Below are 17,975 nucleotides of genomic sequence, written 5' to 3' on the forward strand. Positions count from 1 at the left end.
CGCTTCTTTGGAACGTGATGTCGACGGAGTACTTCGACTGCGGCTCCCGAAGGATGTAACGATAGTGGGATTCGCTGACGACATAGCTATTGTCGTAGTAGCAAAATATATATACGAGATAAAGGCAGCTGCAACCGCTGCAATAATGATGGTGTCACAGTGGCTGGACTCAATGGGGCTGGAGTTAGCTCAGCATAAGACGGAGGCAGTCCTAGTCACTGGAAGGAAAATCCGCGAGACCCTCACTCTGCAACTTAGGGACTGCGAAATCTTCACAAAGCCTGCCATAAAATATCTTGGTGTAATGATTGACGCGAGACTAACTTTCAAGGAGAATCTCGAATTTATCTGCGAGAAAGCGAGTAAGGTGTGTTGTGCCCTGACTAAAATGATGCTAAACCTCCGAGGGCCAAAACAAGCCCGCAGAAGATTGCTAGCCGGGATTCTCAAATCTGTGATACTTTACGGCGCAAAAGTGTGGAGCTACGTAGTGGAAGTAAGATCATATATTCGCGGTCTCAGGTCTGTCTACCGGCTATGTGTGTTAAGGGTTTGCTTTGCCTATAGTACCGTATCCGAAGACGCCGCTTTAATACTGTCTGGATTACACCCAATAGAGCTTCTGGCGAAAGAAATGTCAATGAATACACCTAGCAATCTAACACTTCCTGCTAGGAAAGCACTAGCCCGTAAACACACGCTAGAGATGTGGCAGAAGAAATGGGACGAATCGTCCAACGGACGCTGGACACAACGACTAATACCAAACATCGAAAAATGGATCTCCCGCCCGCACGGCGAAGTTAACTTCCATTTAACCCAGATGCTCACCGGCCACGGCTGCTTCAGATCGTACCTGAAACGCTTCAATCACGAAGAGCTTGACGTCGAACATGTTTTGTTTCACTGCCCGAGATTCGATCTGGATAGAAACCACATTCGCTCTGTATTTGGAGAACACCCCACACCTGAAAACATGGTAGTTCACATGATAGAATCCGTTGAAAAATGGGAAGCGGTGAACAATGCAGTCACGCACATTTTGACCCAACTGAGAAGAGATGAGCAGCGTCGAAATGGACGACACATAACTACGCCCAGATGAAATATCTACCACCAGGCGCGATATTTAGTCGAGGCACTAGCTGCTGAGGCATGAAGATAAGCAGAGGCGTTATATAATAGGCGGACGAAACATGGCGGGCGGGGACGCATGGACCCGACAAGGGTGGGTGCTTTTTCGAAGACAAAGGACGGCTCCAAGTTGATGCAACTTTCAACGGACTGCATCAGGACTGCAACGAACGTAGAGCTTCGTGCTCAACCCACCTCCCGACGAAATACTTGACGGTGGTACCGGGAGGGGAACGGTACATGACGGTAGGAGGTTTAGTTTGGGTTAAAGTCTCACACTGACGGGGTTAGGCTTTCGATGCTTCCTCCTCGTAAAAAAAAAACAAAAAAAAAAAAAAAACAAAAGCATACATACATATGTACATATTTATATATACATATATGTATTTGTTGCTTAGATTGCGTGCGTGTTGTTATTCCATTCGTGTTGTTTGCATTGGGGTTGGCCTTTGTTGGCTTCTTATAGATGGCGGCTTTTTGCTTTGGCGCTTTAGCTGACAGCGCGGCGAGGCGCAGCGCTCGGATTTTCCTTTTTAATTGTAGTGCTCGATAGTTTTTAGTTTTTTGTTGTGTTCGTTTTTTGTTAGGTTTTTTGCTTTTACTGGAAACGCAATTAGTAATGTGCGAATGTTAAACTAAGCGATTTTCGAGGCTACAATGAAAGCAAAGCAAGTCAATGTGGGAATGCTAAGCTCAGATGTGAATTGAATGAAGGCTTTTTATTTGAAGCTGGGTACTAAAATGGCCTAACAGGGTGAGCAGCTTTGAGTTTTTATTTACCAAATAAAGATATATTCCCAATTCAATATATATGTATTCTCAATAGGAAGTAGAAATCAGAGACCCGATAACGATTAGAAGAAATAAATATTGCTGCATAATTATTACTGAACAATGGAAAAGATGTTTTCGTCTTCTGAGACGAAAATCGTTAGACTAAAAACTTTTTCATTTTCTCCTTATAATTATCTGGGACTTATATTTTTTTTTTGTCTCGCGGAAAGAAGTCTTGCTTTGTTTTTCATTAAGATTATATCATAATTCTTCTACGGGGCTTAAGTCCAAAAGCATAGACAGACGGTAACGTTAATCCGGATTAACCGCGCAGTTGATCTGATCAAAATTGTATCCTGACTGATGGCAGTAATGCGGATTAATGAGCCACGAGGTCGCGGGTTCGAGTCCAACTGCCAGTAGAATTATCATAATTTTTTTTTATTCATTCAATTATTACTTTTATTTATTTTTATGTAAATGGTGCTGTTGTGTGTAACAACTTAAATTAACTAATAATAAAATAAATAATGTGAAATAAAATAAAATAAAATGAATCAAACGAAAATAAAATAAAGTAAAATAAATCATATAAATTGTACAAAATCAAAAAATATATAATGAAAAATAAAAACAAAAAAAAAATGTTGATCTCTCGAACCGAGAATCAAACCTGAGCCCTAAGGGCTTTTAGCTCTCACTATTCGGCTACCGCGGATGCCAATCTCGCTTGCTTTGTTTGCTTACTTGTACAATAAACAGCAGCTGGCCGTGTATACCAGTGTTGTCATCGAAGATACCCTCGATCCGAATTAATTTGGGAATTAACTTTAAGGCTTAATCCGGATAAACTGCAGTTAACTCTCGAGATAATGCCGAATTAAAGAGTTCATCCGGATCAATGCTGCCGTCTGTATATGCTTTAGGCTAATTTTGGGGTGGTTAAAAAACATTATCATAAGTATGTTAAAAGAATTTCATATTTGACGTTCAACTACATTCGAGGCAAAGCTGATTGTACATATACGATTGTAGGGCCAATATCTGCACATTAATTGCAAAAGCATGATTCGATTTCTTAGATGATTTCAACTTTAAACCGCTTCGGATTGAAAATATTGATTTTCGGTCATATTATCACCATTTTTTGTTTGGACCACATGTGTTTAGCTTAGGTCAGGTAACCGCTCCATTTGTGACGCAGTTAGACCTGTGAAAAGTTAACTAAAAAAATTTGAAGAAATAAGAAATCTTTTGCTTAAACACCCTCCATTCCATAGAGTTCTTTGGGAGTTTTCATAAAATTAGCACCGAGATTTTTAAGCCTTAGCGTCATGCAGACTGAAAAGCCAGGAACATATTTTTGAAATTCTCACATATCTTGCTCACCCAGAAAGCCAATAACTGTGACATTAAGGGGCCCGAAGCGGTATGGAGACTTAAAATGAGCTCCACAGTGCTTGGCACCGATTCTTGTGAGGATCGAGAAATTCCTTAATTTCATCCCAAGCAGTCTCCTTGAACGCCGACGGAACACCAACGGCTACAATAAACTTGCAACTTGTACGAAAAGGTTTTGGCCAGCGCCCGCTAAGTGAACTAGTGGACCATCTGTACAAGTGCAGGTGAGAAGTTGTCAAAAACGCCAAATACTCTCTCTGGGCCCGACGCTGACCAGTCTTCCAGTTTCATGATCATTAAGTTTCTGGCAAAGCTGTTTTGTGTCTTTAATCACATGTATGTATTAAGTACGTTTGTCCATTGATTTGGAAGTTTTATAAACGATCAAAGGAAATGTAAGAAGTTACCTGAATAATTTTGATCGCACATGCAATTAGCTTCAGTCTATTTTAGCCGCTTAATCAACGGTATATCAATCAAGTATCCTCTCTAAACATCATTGCAGCAGTGAGTCAGTCAGTTGACCTCAGCTTTTGAAATTTGAAATGCGTTGCCAGAATCCTGCTCTACGGAGGTCCATGCCATTAGTCTGTGTGCAGAAATTAACCTACGTAAAAATTATTGAAATGAAAAAATTCGAATATTGAGTGGTAGCTAGCGGAACTCAAGGCCCTCCCATAATTTGAGCTCTTGAATGCATTGATATTCTACGTTCTGGCGAAGTACAATATTGTCCAGCTAATTTTGGTACCAGTTCACATATAAGTTGTAGGTAACGAGGGAGCGGACCGGCTAGCCAAAACGTCGGCCGACTCGTCGCCTATAGAGCCTGAACCTTTCCTTGCGATCGGACCTAGCACAATCAAGGTAGAGATCAGGAAGGAGAGGAATCAGGACTCAGAGATCAACACTGGCGTAACACCTCCTCAGGTCTACGCCAGTAAAGTGCTTACTGGAAGGATACAACCTTACCAGGGCAATCATAAAGCTCCCCAAAGTGAGGTTAAGAATAGTAACAGGTTTTCTGATGGTTAACTTTAATCTAAGAGGTCACTTGCACAAACTATGTCGTTTCTGCGAGTTGACTGCGGAGGGTTCTTTGCAACTGCTTCGCGAGTGCAATTAAACTTTGTATTAAAGATAAATGTGACGAAGAAATTAATGATAACGATTAAGACAAAAAAGTGACGGCAAAATTGGAGATAAAGGCGAAAATGAAATCAACGAAAAATAAATACATATGAATTGGGGTAACGGAAAGTGTAAGAAAATTTGTTAGAATTTTTCGATATGCATCGAAATAAACTCAGGCATACAAAAATGTGTTACCTGAAGTTATCCGGTTACCGAAATTGATCGAATCATCGCAGTTTATAGTTATCGAAATTTATCGAGTTATCCATGTTTCTTGAGTTATGCTGCCTATCGAATTATTCACATTGATCAATGTTTATTGAGTTGTCGAAAATTACGGATAGTTATCTAGCTATAAAAATTTATGGGATTATCGAAATTTTTCAAATTAATAAAATTGATAACATGATAAGTTATCGATAGTTATTGAATTATCATTATTTAGAGTTAACGAATTCTATCGAGTTATCGTAATGCATCGAGATCATTCAACTTATCGAGTTGTGTATATTTAATGACTCACTGAAATTTGAAGATTTCTCGTATAGAAGTTTTTGAAATTTTCAAAATATATCGATTTTGTCAAAATTTCAAGGTTATACATGTAAGTTTATCTTGTAATCACTGCTAATCGAATTTTATCGTGATACCAGAGTGTAAAGGTTTATCGAAATTTGTTGATAGTTTTCGAAAAATATGAAGCTATAAAAACCAGGGTTCGGATTTGCCTCATTTTAGCCCCCCGCTCGCTCGTTAGTTTGCTCTGAGCTAGCGCAACACACGAGCAACACGCGAGGCTGTTTGCAAATGAGCACTCGTTAAGTACGAGCGCACTCGCTGAGCAGCCAGCGAGCGAGGCACTCATTTGCAGCAGCAGACGAGCGAGGCGAGTAAACGAGCGAGGCAAATGAGGCAAGCAGATTAGACAGGCAAACGCGTTGTTTGGTCGGCAAAAATGTATGGGATAAAAATTGCAGCAACTAAGAATTTCGAGTAAAGGATTGTATGCACGCATGCAGATATTTATATACATACATATGTATATACACATATGTTTGTATATATTCTCATGCACAGAAGAATAGATTCGTGCTATTTGGACCAGTTTTATCTACTAGGTAGGCACATATGTGCATACATATCTATGTAGGTATAATGTTTTTAATGTTCAATAATTTCTTATAAAATTTCAACTTATACACTTAGGTCTCTTTTTATGCGGTTCTTTTTTATGCGGATTTGAATTTATGCGGCTTTTCAAACACTTTTCGCTGTAGCGATTTTGCTTTTTTGAGAGCTTTTATTACTTTTTTTCAATATGCAAGGGGCAATGCTTCTGATAAATAATTTGTTATTGTATTCTTACATACAAGTAATTACTAAGTAATTTGACTAAGTAACTATGTTCCATACAGGGTTCGTATTTGCACACACATGCTCTGCTCACACACACGCCAGAAACACATTCAACTTGTACTCACTGCTCATACACATGTGTGTACATAAGTGGAAAACAAACTCTGCTCACAGAAAAGTGTGTGCTGTTTGTTATTAAGCACATGCACATGTGTGTGAGCCGATTTTTGTACAAATTTCAGCCCATGCACATGCACATAATGGCTGCGTTTATTTATACATTCCAGATAATCCCATTTCACAGCCAGAATAAACAGAATGCGTTTGAAATATACGTTAGCATATCATCGGGAACGTTCTAAAGAATAAGTAAACAAACAAGTTTATTCCAAACGTTCAGAATAAATAAAGAAATGCAGCCAAAATATTTTTAAAAAAATTGTTTATTAAACGTTATTTTTTGAAAGACAATTCAATAAAAAGTGAGATGTTGTTTGTTTTTTATATGACAGAAAACATTAAAAAATTATTTTAAGATTTGAGATAGAAATCGAAGTGTATAAATTTCTCTACGCAAAGCACACACATGTGCGTGTGCTTTATATTAATAAAAATAAAGTACACACATGTGCCCGTGCTTTTTACCAAACGGCACACACATGTGATGTGAGCAAGTTTTTAATTTTTTATATGCACAGCACACGTGTGTGAGCGTAAAATGTTAGGATGTGCTGCGCATGTGTGTGCAAATACGAACCCTGGTTACATATGTATAAATGAGAACATAATATTTATAAAAATCATTATTTTGTCTTTCATTTCATAAATGAGTAGGACATCAGCATTTTCAAATGAATATTCCTGGTTTAGCCCCATACATATATATGTATGTAGGATAATACAAACTACTATTTGATAATTAAGGCTGGTCCACATAGAACTTTCGCGTTGACTTTGTAGTTGGCGTTGGTTTGACAGAACGCACGTTAAAAGTATGCGTTCTACAATGAAGCTTGGCAGAGACTACTTTGGCCACTAAATTAACATATTAACGAGAAATAAATTAATATTTCATATCAATAATAGCATAAAAAATATATTTCTTGCCTTCATTTGATTAAAAGGAAAAAACATTTCATTTAATTTTATTTATTTGCAACAGCTGGCGACCGACGCAGCGATCTTTCTGCTTTGTGTTAGCCTTAGCGTTGCCAAATTTAGGATATGTGGACGGCTGCTTTGAAATTCGACGCCAACGGAACGCCAAAGTGGTATGCGATCCTGTCTCTATTCTATACCATGTCTACATATCCATATATACATGCATACATATGTACACATGTCCTTGAACAACAGGCCACAAATAAATTTTTTCACCAAGGACTATATTTCATTCAGGTATCCAGCATAACTGCTACAAGTAGCAAACTATTTTGGGGGTCTTAACAAGTGCTTACTTGTTTTTTGTTTCTGCGGCACAAACGATTATAATATCTTCGTTACTTACTTTTCTCTGTAAAGACAAAATACATGCATATGTACATACATATATAATATACATAAATACGTACATACAAACATATATAAATATGCATGTTATGTGTGTACACATGTATGAATATAACTCTAAAAAATAATTCATTCCATAATCTATGCTTATGTATGTAATCAATTTTATTTGTTGTTTTAAATGCTGCCCTAATATAATACTTCACATATATATATGCATATGTACATACAATTATTAACATACTTTCGTACATAATCTATTGACATACATTCCCACATTTTTTTGCACAAAAATGCATGTGTTGCATAGTACACTCGGAGCGCTCGCTCGTCGCTCACTCGTCTTTCCTAGCAGAGTGAGTATGCAGACAGCTACTCGCCTCGCACTGCGAGCGAGGCAACACCCAACAGCCCCGCTCATTTAATAGGAGCGCGAGCAAACAAGCAGCGCTCGCTCGTTTGGCGAGCGAGCCAAACTTCTCGTGCCTCGCCTCATTGCTGCTACGAGTACGAGCTGCGAGCGCCTCGTTGTCTGCGAGGCATTGAGTAGGAGTTTGCTCAGTCGCTCGCTCGAACTCCGAGTTTTTTCCCACCCTGATAAAAACTGACCGAGTTATCGATATTTGCAGAGGTATGCAAAGTTTTTCGAGTTCTCGATTTATATCGATACATATATGAGTTATCGAAAAAAACGAGCTCTCGAAATCACAGTTATCGAGATCTATCGAAAATAAACGAAACTAGGCGAGTTATCGAATTTTTTTTTGTTATAGGATTGTAGGGCTTTTGAAATTTATTGAATTTGCAATATGTATCAAATTATCGAAATTTATCGACAGACTGGAATGCATCGGGTCAATTCGGTAAGCATAAAAAGGCGATCCCTACGTTCGGCCCAAAGACATTTTTTTTTTGTCGAAATCACCTTCCATAAATATTTTACAGTCAGGGTTGTACGGGATTATTTTTTTCCTGGTACGGTCTAATATAGATTTGTATGTGGCCAAAGCCATTTTAAACCTGCCAGACGATTCTGCATAAATGCATTTACATACATTCGTACCTATTTAGTATGTCATGAGAATAAGAAAATTGTAGTTTATGCATGTGTGTGTGTGTGTGTGTGTGTGTGCATCACTTTAGCGATGCACTTCATGCGAAAATCATACATAATTTTTGCAAAGTTATTCTAATTTTCTTTTCAACAAGCACAAGTATGTCGTTCGCTCTCAGCACCACTTCCGTTCAACCCGCGCTGCTATACATATGTACAAACAGATACACATACATGCACTTTGAATGACCTCATTTCAGCTTGTCAACAAGCAAGTGCAGGGTGAAGTGCACGAGAATGCAAGATTGCGAGAGATGACGGCGGCAGGAGCTAGTCGAGCGGGCGAGCGGGTGGGTGGCCGCGGCCCGCGTTGCTGGCAAGGGTGACTGTAGGCAGGAGCACAATGAGCTGTTGCGGCTGCTAGCTATTCTTAAGGCAATCTTGTAGTGCAATGGAGCACGCACACGCTCGCATATTTAGTTAGAAAATCCACACAGCTAAGAATCTGCATACTTTTATATACATGCAGCCATGTGATTTTGTGTAAGTGTGTGTATGTATTCCCTGACTGCATGTGCTATTTGTTTAAAGCTTTTCGTAGCGCAGAAACAATTCAATTTAAATTTGCACCACCAGCATGCAGAAGTTTAATAGAAAATTTTCTATTTCATTTAAGTTTTCTTCTACATAAATTTGTTTATACCCGAGCGCACTTGTGCACAAGGGTATTATAACTTTGTTCACATAACGGTTGTTTGTAACAGGCAAAACGAATCGAGATAGATATAGACAAATGTATACATAAATGATCAGAATGAAAAGAGAAATCGATTAAGCGGTGACTGTATGTCCGTCCGTCCGTCTGTGCACACGATAACTCGAGTAAAAATTGAGATATCTTAACGAAACTTCGTACGTGCTCTTATTTCTGGCGTAGGACGGATGGTATTGAAAATGGGAAAAATCGGACAATAACCACGCCTACCTCCCATATAACGGTAATTTTCAGAAATACGAAAACTGCGATATTTTAGAAACTACTGAAGATAATTCACTCAAAATTGACATATAGAATAACTATTAGACGAAAAATCAGAATATTAAAAATTTTTGATAAATGGGCGTAGCCACGCCCACTTATAGTTACATGTGTATATTTTGGTAACCGCTGCACCAATTTCTTCCAAACTTGGCACAGTTGTTGACCCTGGTACAGCATACCAAATGGCCGAAAATTTTTAAAATCGGACAATAACCACGCCCACATCCCATATAACGGTAATTTCGAGAAATATGAAATCCTCGATAAATCAGTAAATTTTAGTGCTAATTTATTCAAAATTGATGGTTGCAACAATTCTTTATCAGGAAATACGCTTATGATAAAATTTTGGAAAATGGGCGTGGCACCGCCCACTTATGATCACATATATGTATATCGTTAACCGTTTTAGCAATTTGTACCAAACTCGGTATGGTTATTGTGCTTGCCACATAAAAGCAAACCGTTGAAAATTATTGAAATCGGACTAAAATTACGGCTGCTTTTCATATAACGGTAAATTTCAGAAATTTCAATATTTCGAAATTTAAGGATGCTAGTTTACTTAATATTTATACACCCGCTTATCATGTAGCGGTAGCTTTCGGAAAGGTGGAAAACATATATTTAATACTTGCGCCGGGTATTTAATGTTCGGCTCCGCCCGAACTTAGACTTTAATACTTGTTTTCTTTAAAAATTTTCAAGTTATGTTTCTACATTTGAAATGTAATGTATGCTTCTTTTGTTTGCACTCACACATTTGCTGTATATTTTTGCATTTTACAAAAGTTTCTGGAATCCATTCGACACAAGTTTTGCCCCGTTTGCTCGACGTTAACGTCTCGGCGGCAAAAGCGCTCGTCTACATGCAAAAATGCATTTGTTTGACTTTGTACGTATGTATGTCTCTTATGTATTTGCTTCTATTTGCACAAGTTTTTCTTACATAAAAATTCCGAAAAATAATAACCTACAATACGACAGTACGAGTATGTGTATGGCAGCACTTGCCTCTAAGAAAAAGTTTCGAAAACGATTTTATTGCCACTTGTGCAATCCTTTGCTGTTGCACTTGGCAAGCGCGTGAAGTCACGAGCGGGTGGCGCGGCTGGCTGTTGTTGGTCGTTCGTCTGTGCATTGGCTGCGTCCGCTTGCTTTGCTGATAATGGCATGCCGTCGTACGTGCCTATGCATTAGCTTTAAAATTATATTTTTTGTTTTTATTTGTTCCAATATTTGCTAATGTCTGATAGTTTGGTTAGTTTACAAGTTTTCGTAAGAAAAATGTCGAATTAGCTTCTTCGAAATGGCTCGTTGGTGTCCATATTTTTTTTTATTTAATTATTTTCAATGAAGAGAATAAATTTTAAAACAGCTTAACTATCCATATTTCAGTAGTAACAAATAAATTATCGAATTATCGATATTTATTGATTTATCGAAATTTGTTGGTAGTTATCGAAATTTTTCGACTTATGGAATCGAAGTTTCAAAGTATATCGGGTTAGAGAAACTGCTCGAATGACATGAATTTATCGATTTATCACTATTTATCGATTTGTCGAATTTATCGCATTGCCGGTGTGTAGTGCCGAGTTATCGAAATTTGTCGATAGATATGGAAATATATGAAGCTATCAAAATCGGGGTTTCGTTATATATCGGGATATGTAAATTTTTGGGTCATCGAAATTTATGCAGTTCTGGAAAGGCAAAGTTATCCATCTAAATTTATCGATAATTAACGAAATTTGTAGAGTTATCGAGTTTTATCGAGTTATCGGAATTCAGTGGTTTTAAAATTCATTGAGCTACCAATATGTATCGAATTGTCGAAATTTATCGACTAGCTGAAATGTATCGAGTTATCTAAATTCATAAAGTTTTTAAAATTGTAGAGTATCACTTGGTAATGGAGTTTGCATTGATTGATTGGTCTTTTATTAATGCAGAAAAATCATATTTTAGGGTCGCTAAAGTTAATTCTGATGATATTCGGGAGCACAATAATTACCCTATTGAATTTTTGAACGATTCAGCGGATTGCCTCTACATAAACTGATACGCAAAAAAAACTGCATGGAATAAACACAAAGAATGCCTTGGTGAATGGTTCTCGCACGCGTGTGTGAAACAGGTGCATAAAAACTCTTCGAGATCGAGAAGATTTAACTAGCATTTTAATTGGCTTGCGAGTAGTAATCCGTCGCATTCATTTGTCCTATTTCGGCCCTCTTTTGCCGCGCTTGCTCACACTCGACCACAAAGGAAATCTCCTTAAAATGATTTCGTGATAAAATGTTTTCGAAATAGATACAGCTTTCTTAAAACTTCTTTCGTCTGATATCCATATAAAAATATTTTTCTTACTTGTTGTTAAAAAAGATTTCAAATTTCTAAACAGATGGCCGCCCCTTTATATATATATTTTTGAAATTCAACTTTCTTAAACCGCTCGTTTGGTACCCATTTTGTTTAACTTATAAATTAATCGATTTATCTATAATCCCTTAAAAAATATTTTCGCAATAAATAGTTTTGGAACCCCTTTCTTTTGACACCCATATTGTTGTAATATTATATTCAATGAACTTATTAATTGATTTTAACTTTAAAAAATGGTGGTAACTCTCTTCAAAGAGTATCTAACACATTAATCCAGATTATAGTCAAACTGTTGATAAAAATTTCAGTGAAATGCGTTTAGGGACTGGATTCCTTAACTGTGAGTTTTCATGTGTACACCGAAAATTATGTGCATTCTTCATTTTGCGAATCAGAAAGTGTGAGAGTGAATTTTAGCTGTCAAAATTGTATAAACTTCTCTTCCGAAAAACTCACTGAATTTTATTCAGTAGCCAGGTCGTAAACGCCCTATCTCAGCACATTTTCAATACATTTTCATTTCAGATAGGGCATTTGGAACCGATCGAGCATTTTTCAACTAAATTCTGAGATGGGGTGTTTTTCAATAAATTCTGAAATAGGGCGTTCTTAAATCAAATTCTGAAGTAGGGCGTTCTTGAAAAGTTTTATGAAATAGGGCATTTTCTAACTGGCTGCCGAGATAGGTCCACACTCAGGTGTGGATATATTATTAGTAGTATGTATATTAGGGTGATCAGAAAAAAGTAAATTTTTACGTTCTCATCGAAAAAAAATAAACCCTTTTTTGAAATCCAAAAAATATTTAAAGGTCGCTCAAAGTTTTTTTTTATATATTTAACAAAACAAAATTTTCATGGAAGGGGTATAGAATTCTTGAAAGTCAATATTTTTCGATCAGAAAACTCTACTTCTTTTCAAGAGACTTCCGCTAATAATACCCAATTGTTTATTTAGCCATTTTTAATAGGCCCCTCAAAAGCCTCAAAACCCATAATAAAGACCCATAAAAAACGTTAGTATTAAAAAATGGTAAAATAAATAGTTGGATATTATAATACATATGAAGTCCCTGAACAGAAACAGATCGAAAAATATTCATTTACAAGAATTCTATACCATTTCTACGAAAAGTGATTTTTACCCATACAAAATGCATGGAAAACTCAGCGCTTTGAGCGACCTCTAAATGAGTTTTCATTTCAAAAAAAAAAAAAAAAAAAACAGAGGTATATTGTTTTACGATATACAACAATCCTAGGGGTGAGAGCGTAAAAATTCGGGCTTTACTTTTTTGACATGTATTTTTAGAACACCGTAACTCACAGTGAGCATCAAAAATAAGTTTACCCTGACGTCTTTACTAATTTCTATTTTCCATACCAAGTTTTTTTAAATAAAAATATGGTACCTTCTTTCACATGAAAAAAAGCTTTTGCTCATGCGTTATAAGTTTGGGGAAAAATACGCAACAACCTCAGCAAAAAAAAACTCAAAAATCAACGGCAATTTAAACGACTTCAAGCTTTCACTTTATTATACTAAAATTCAAGGCGAATTTATATAAGGTGGTGTTACTAGCTCAGCTGATTTTGTGTATGTGTTTCGCCGCACGGCTTCTGATATCAAATTGAAAAATTTTGTTTGAATTTCTACACACACTCTTACAGATTTTGACAATTTATGCCGCTAAAACAAAAACAAAATACATGTAAATTTTTGTTTTTGTACTCCTGCTATCACCTTATATTAATTCGCCTTGCTAAAATTTAATGGGTCACAAAACAGCTTACTCAAAACCAAGGCATAAAACACACGTAGTGGCATTAGAGCAAAAACGACATTTGCGTGTATTTTGTGGTTGCTTCTGGTATCGAAAGTCTCAAAAACTGTTATAATTTTTTTCTTCTAAAACACAGAGTGCCATGTAAAATACAAAAAAAAAATAAAAAATAAAAAAGTTTAAATTGGAAAAAATGAGATTTGTTGCAACTTTCTTTCTTAGTAAATTTGTTAGCCGCTCGAAGTATTGATTCATCCTTTGCAAGGTCCAGTAATCAGCCAAGTTCAAAGCAAAAGTTAGTGTTCAATCGCTTTTTTTGTATGGAAAAAGGTTTCACATGCAAATAGATTTTAACAATTTGGAATTTTTTGAGAAGAAATTAAAAATATTTGACATTTTCGAGACCAAATAATTTGAAAAAACCTTCTAAGGGCGTGTGTGAATCGGTAACAAAAATCGCGGCGAGTAAATCTTTGACAAGTATGAGGTGAATAAAATTTCAGCGAATTGAAAATTTGAAAATTTCTTGCATTGTTACTGCATTCAATAGCCAATAGTGTAATATTGGTGCTGACTATCCTTCAACGAAGCGCCTGCTAATGCGGAACAGTTTGATATTTTGTAAGTGTTTATTGCTATTGTTGTTTGCCATATATCCAATAGCCGCAGCCATAACAACAAAAATCTGATCGTCTGTTGCATCTGTCTGTGCCTTAGTAGTTGCTATTATTGCGCGCGCGTCTTATTTTCAAGGTATTGTTCACAACTGGTAATTAAAATCCACTCACGTTCCCTCAAAAGGCAGACCGGCACCGATAATAAGTATTTATGTAAGTCTGAAAGTAAAGTATATTCAAATGGGCAATAATAAGAAAATAATAGAAGCAATAGATTCAGACGACTATCGTTGGGAGAAGAAGGCATTGCATGGCAATGCAAATGAGCTGAAAAGTGAGGGAAATAACAATGGAATGGGCAAAGTGCCAGAAGAGTAGGCGTAGGACGACAAAGCAAAGCAAAGCGAAACAATTTGCTGGAAAAATCGACAGCAACAGGTAACAGGTAATGTGAGAACAAAGGCGAAATTTCTATGAAGAATATAATCCAACAGCAAAGGCAGGAAAATCAAGATACCGATAGCCTTCGAATACTTCGTGGCAGTAGCAGTGGCGGTGCTAGTGGCCGGAACAGCGGTGGCTGGGGCGTATGAGTGACAATTAAGTAGTAGACAGCATTGACTGATAGCGCGGTAACTGGTAGGGTAGAGAGTGATTTTCGAGTAGCGCAAGTAAGACTAGCCAACAATGCAGCTGCTTTTGTTTCCGCACTAGACTTGTCTTGAACTTCAAATTCGCGATATGTGAGTTGTGATTTGCAAACGTCAAAGCTGCTGCTGTTTGTGTTGGTACTGCTGGAGCTTACTGCTGATGATTTGCGCAATTCAATGATTTCAATTCATTTCTCTGCACTCTTCTTCCTATTCTTGCTTGCCTGCAATTTAAATTGTTTTTTCTTTTCCTCTTTATAACTTTTTTATTTTGTTACTTTCCTAGGCAGCTAAATAATTCCATTATAGTCAACAAGCATAGCTGGCCAGGCAGACATACGAAAATACAAACATATAACCAGCGAGCAATGCTTGAGTGGCTTAAATTAATTCTTGTGAATTTATTTTTAATTATTGCACATCATCGCATCGATGATCAATCAAATAGCAATGATTTTATAGCAGCAACGATAACAATAACAATGTGCTGGCAAAAGTGGGAGTGAAAAGTGGCATTTGTGGCAGATATTAGCAAATCTGGTATGCAATGCTGCATTACCGAGGCAAATTCCATTGGTTGGCATCAAACGACTTTGTCAGAAGACTGACTGCCTCACTTAGTTAGTCATTGCATTTGCGTAGATTAAGGGATGCGGAGCAAATTCAATTATATAAACATGGTTTCATATATGTATATATGCATAGTTTTATTTGTAGTATATTAAGTAGTTGTTTTGTCTGTTGCGTTCGATGTTTTGAAGTTCAGTTAAATTCTTGTCAGCAAATTAAATTTTTCAAAAACAAAGGGTTGAAATATTTCACCTACCCTCAGAATGCAGAATACTGGAAAAAAATCATAAATTGTTGATCATGGTAGAAACTGGACATATTTATCTAATGTAAAATGTTAACAAAAATTTTTGTCCAAAGAAAACAGGATATACCCCTCTAGTAAATTAAAAACTCTACATACTTTTGAGTAATTCAAAAATCTGACAAAAATTTTTGGTCAAGTAGAAACTGGACATAATTTTTGGTAATATAAAATGTTAGATTGAAGTAAAATCCACTAGAAACTGGTCATAGTTTCCAGTGAATTAAAATTGGGTATAAATTTTTGGTAATTTAAATATCGGACATAAATTTTTAGTCATGTAAAACCAGGTAATAATTATATGGTTATATAAAATATTCAAATGCATTTTAAATCACAAACAAATTTGGGCATACATTTTTGGTAATTTAAAAACTGCACATAAATTTTTGGTCATGCAAAAACTTTAAATTAAAACTGGACATAAAGGTTTGATGATTAAAGAGCCGAAGATAAATTTTTTACATCAACTTAAAATAACTAAAAACTCTGCATAAGTCAATAGTATGTAAATAAAAACCGGAAATACATTTTTGGACATGTAAAAACTGGACATGAACTTAAATTTCAAATAAAGTGGACAAATTTCTAGCAAATTAAAAACTGGACATACATTTTTCGGTCAAGTAAAAACAAATTTTTAATAGAAAGTGGACATAAGTTTCTAGTTAATTAAAAACTGGACATAAATTTTTCATAATTTCAAAATCTAGCAAAAATTTTTTGGTCATGTAAAGACTGGAAATAATTTTTTGATAATATAAAATATTCACAAAAATTTTAAATAGAAATTGGGCATAATTTTCTAGTAAATAAAGAACTGAAGTTAATTTCCAAATAAAGTGCATCTAAGTTTCTAGAGGGAGTGGCCGTCCTCAGTATCCCATTGATTCCAATTAGGGGGGGGGGGGCATATACGCGCTCCAGCTTTCTGACTAGCACTACTATTTTTAAGAGCTTTCTACCCATACATCTTATGGACTTAAATATGGTTTTATAGAGCAAACCGTAGAAGCGAGACCTCATTTTCTGTCTATCGCCACCCACAGCCAGTGATTCCCTCTTCGCTCTCCCCTCCTTCCTTTGAGGCTTACACGGCAGCTTCTCATCTAGAATCAAGCTCAAGTACTTGGCTCTATCCGAAAGCGCCAGATGAATGCCTCCATTTGGGGGGAGGAGAGTTACTTACCATATCTTATACATAATTGCTAGTGAACGCGATTAATTTAATCTTATTAGAATTTACAGAGGCTACACTGCTTGCGGAAGAGTTAGCAGCGTCTACTCTTTAGCTCTTCCAGCTTCTAGCTAGTTGCACTGCCCCACTCCGCCGCGACAGTTCTGTCTCCGAGTATTCGGTATGTATGCATAAATAAATCGGTTTCGAATTCAAGGTTACCAAGACATCTGATGATTGCAACCGTAAGTACATTGTGAAAATCTCCATCGTGGTCGAGAAAGGCATCCCAAGTAAAAAAAATTGACATTTCAAAAAAAATTATGTACAGCCGAAAAAGCATTACTGGAATCGAAACGGTAAAATTCCAGGCACGCCTTTTCGGTTGTATCTTCCTATAAGTGGCAGCACATACATATTTAGGTACAATGAAATTGTCACTAAAACCCGTATTAACGTAGGCTTCTCTGTTCTACACGGCTTCATATGTATGAGAGTTTCCTCTTTCGACTTCCCGATTGTGGGCTGTAGGGTCTCGACCGACATACTCCTTGACCTACGCATGCTGAGCTCCTGTCATGCGATCACGGGAATCGCGGGTGCAGATAAATCAGGCAGTTCAGGGTTTTAAGAAGAAACGAATAGAGATTGATTGGCATCTTTATCGTACAATTGCTTCTTTTATTTGGAGTCAATTGACCAAAATCGACCTTTTGTCCGAGCATAAACTAATATTATTCATTCTGCCGTCGCACATTGGAAGAACATTTTAACCCACTTTTACGTTGGTTTCATGAAGGTTTTGCCTGAGAAGACCCTTAGTAAAATTTTCTGAAGAATAATTTTCTAGAATATATGAATCCTATAACGACCTTCAAAATTTGCTTTTTGCGGGCTTTCTTGAAGTTAGGGTCAAAACAATCCTTTTAGGCGAGAGCTAATGGGTTAAAATATTCTACGAAATTATTTCCCATATACTATACTATATATGTCTTAACCTTTAATTTTTCTCAGACATTTATTTTTAAAATTTTTTCCACTTTTTTTTTAAACTACTTAGGCCGGGACATGAAAACTTTAGT

At 36.6% G+C, this 17,975-nt stretch overlaps 1 protein-coding gene across 1 annotated transcript; it reads left to right on the plus strand.

The window, feature by feature from the left end:
• Positions 1-634: 634 nt before the first annotated feature.
• Positions 635-1,105, plus strand: LOC118741954. The gene has a single exon (XM_036473921.1). It carries the CDS (start codon positions 635-637, stop codon positions 1,103-1,105), a length of 471 nt encoding a protein of 156 aa, XP_036329814.1.
• The last annotated feature ends 16,870 nt before the right edge of the window (positions 1,106-17,975 follow it).

The sequence above is a fragment of the Rhagoletis pomonella genome, unplaced genomic scaffold (genome assembly GCF_013731165.1).
Source record: "Rhagoletis pomonella isolate Grant_MI unplaced genomic scaffold, Rhpom_1.0 Rhpom_scaffold_00006, whole genome shotgun sequence".
Lineage (NCBI taxonomy): Eukaryota > Metazoa > Arthropoda > Insecta > Diptera > Tephritidae > Rhagoletis > Rhagoletis pomonella.

Coding starts and splice junctions, on each gene's coding strand:
- LOC118741954 (XM_036473921.1), top strand. CDS start 635: ATGTCAATGAATACACCTAGCAATCTAACACTTCCTGCTAGGAAAGCA.